At 43.0% G+C, this 1969-nt stretch overlaps 1 protein-coding gene across 1 annotated transcript; it reads right to left on the bottom strand.

Moving 5' to 3' along the window:
* Nucleotides 1-160: 160 nt before the first annotated feature.
* On the bottom strand, nucleotides 161-1726 carry LOC104081099 (chondroitin sulfate synthase 3-like). The gene has a single exon (XM_009583708.1). The coding sequence runs from the start codon at nucleotides 1724-1726 to the stop codon at nucleotides 161-163; it is 1566 nt and encodes a 521-aa protein (XP_009582003.1).
* Nucleotides 1727-1969: the final 243 nt, after the last annotated feature.

Below are 1969 nucleotides of genomic sequence, written 5' to 3'. Positions count from 1 at the left end.
TACAGCAGGTATAAGAAACATCAGTGAACAGCAGACTCATCCCGTTTGAGGTCAACAGTCTTTGGAAGACAATGAGGAGGGAGTTTAAAACTATGACAAAATCAAATAATAGTAACAATAATGAGGTAAACTCCCCTAAAAGGCCAAATGAGCTGAAATGTCAGGAGACAGTTCGATTGTACCTGACACCCAAATGTTTCTGTAGCCAGAGTTCAGCAAGCTGCATGGTAGAGGCAAACGTACTTGCTTTGGACCCTAAGCACATTTTATATTGTTTCGGATCTAAATTGGGGTCACACTGAACTGGATGAAAAATATGGACAACTCCTACTTCTTGACTTCTGAAAGCCTTCAAGCCAGATGTTATCACTTTAGTAAAGAGGTCTACATCCTCAAGTCCCCAGCCTTGAATTGAGGTATCAAATCCACCAGCAGTAAGTAGATCACTTTTGTAAATACAGGTAATTCCAAATCCATACTCCCTCCAAAATCCAGTTCTTCTTGTGAAAACAAAACTACTGTCAGCTGGAGGGTTGCCTCCATATATTACTTTTGGATCATATTGGCTGAAGATGATAGGGTAGTAAACCTGTTCTCCCTGAATAGTGTTATCTCTGCATCGCTGGAGGAAGTCTGGTGTGAATACCAGATCAACATCACAGAACAGCAGCAAAGTGCCATTGTCGAATCGAGATGAGGCCATTTCAAGACCTAAACCTCTAGAAAACTTTCCTGCCATTGGAATCAGGGTCATATCTGCCTTAGGATACTTAATGCTGTATTCTTTCATTAGGTCTATGTGTTTGCTGGAGTCTTGGCCCGACTCGGAACTGAAGAGAATTATTGCCAACTTTACATTCTGCCGGGGAATCAGACAAGTCTTCTCAAAGTTATCCATAAATCTTGAGAAAATGTCAAATCTTCCTGTGAGAGGGACAAGAATATGTATTTTCTTGTCACTGCGTCCCCCAACATCTTTGGTGCCTTGGAACGGTGAGGAAAAAATCTTTAAAGAATTTGAAAGAAAAGAGAAAGATTGAGTGTCAGTGTTGGTATCCTCCAGCAGGCTTCTTACATCCAGCTCCTCTGCTTCTTTGAAGAAAGGTTTGCTAAACAATTGCTGAAGGTAAGCGTGGCGTCTCACCGGAACTGTAACTTTCCTTCCTTTGTGCCTTTTGTACAAAAGCAGTAAATCCAGGATGTACTCCACTCCATGCAGAGGGTCCACCCTGCGGTAGCCATACTGTATTTCCTTGAAATCAATGAGCCTTCCTCTAGATCTAGAGTTCTCATTTATCATTTCCATGACTTGCATCACGGTGTCATCCAGTGCAGCCCGCAGGACGCTGCTCAGGCTCTGCCGGGGTGGCTGGTTCTCCACCATCGAGTAAAGAAATTTTCCTGTCAGGAACTCCCACTGGATGACTTCATCCCTTTCACGTGGCTGGAAGTGATTGAAAGATGGCATCACTCCCAGTTGCTGATCCTCCTTATTGACTTCACTGTTACTGAGCTTGCTCATTAGGGCACTTTCCCTATGGAGCTGGATGGTCCGATAGCGCAGTTCCGAAATTTTGCGACTCAGTATGTAGTTGTGCAGCCTGTATTGGTAGGCTGGTCTTTTGTTGGGGTGAAGAGTTATGGCTGTGTGAATCTTGCTGTTGTGAAGATCTTGAATGTAACCCTCGCGGTTGTGTTCATAGTTTTCATGGAACAACTGCTGCATCTAGAATGTGAGAGAGAGAGAGAGGGGAAGAAAAAAAAAGGCATTAAGTGGAAGTGCTTCTACCCACGAAAGGACCCACATCGGTGCTGCTGATCCTTACTAATTCTTATAGATCATGGCTATTTTTAGACACAGAACTATAAAGTATTCAGTAGGAATTATTTACACAGTTTTGGTCTCAGTTTCACTATTGTCCATACTAAGCAAATATTGTCCTCTAACTAACCAGAAGGGCAGGTATCT

This window comes from Fulmarus glacialis, unplaced genomic scaffold (genome assembly GCF_000690835.1).
Source record: "Fulmarus glacialis isolate BGI_N327 unplaced genomic scaffold, ASM69083v1 scaffold12038, whole genome shotgun sequence".
Classification (NCBI taxonomy): Eukaryota; Metazoa; Chordata; class Aves; order Procellariiformes; family Procellariidae; genus Fulmarus; species Fulmarus glacialis.
The sequence above is the reverse complement of the archived record's forward strand: the minus strand, read 5'-3'. Positions and strand labels throughout refer to the sequence as shown.

Coding starts and splice junctions, on each gene's coding strand:
- LOC104081099 (XM_009583708.1), bottom strand. CDS start 1,726: ATGCAGCAGTTGTTCCATGAAAACTATGAACACAACCGCGAGGGTTAC.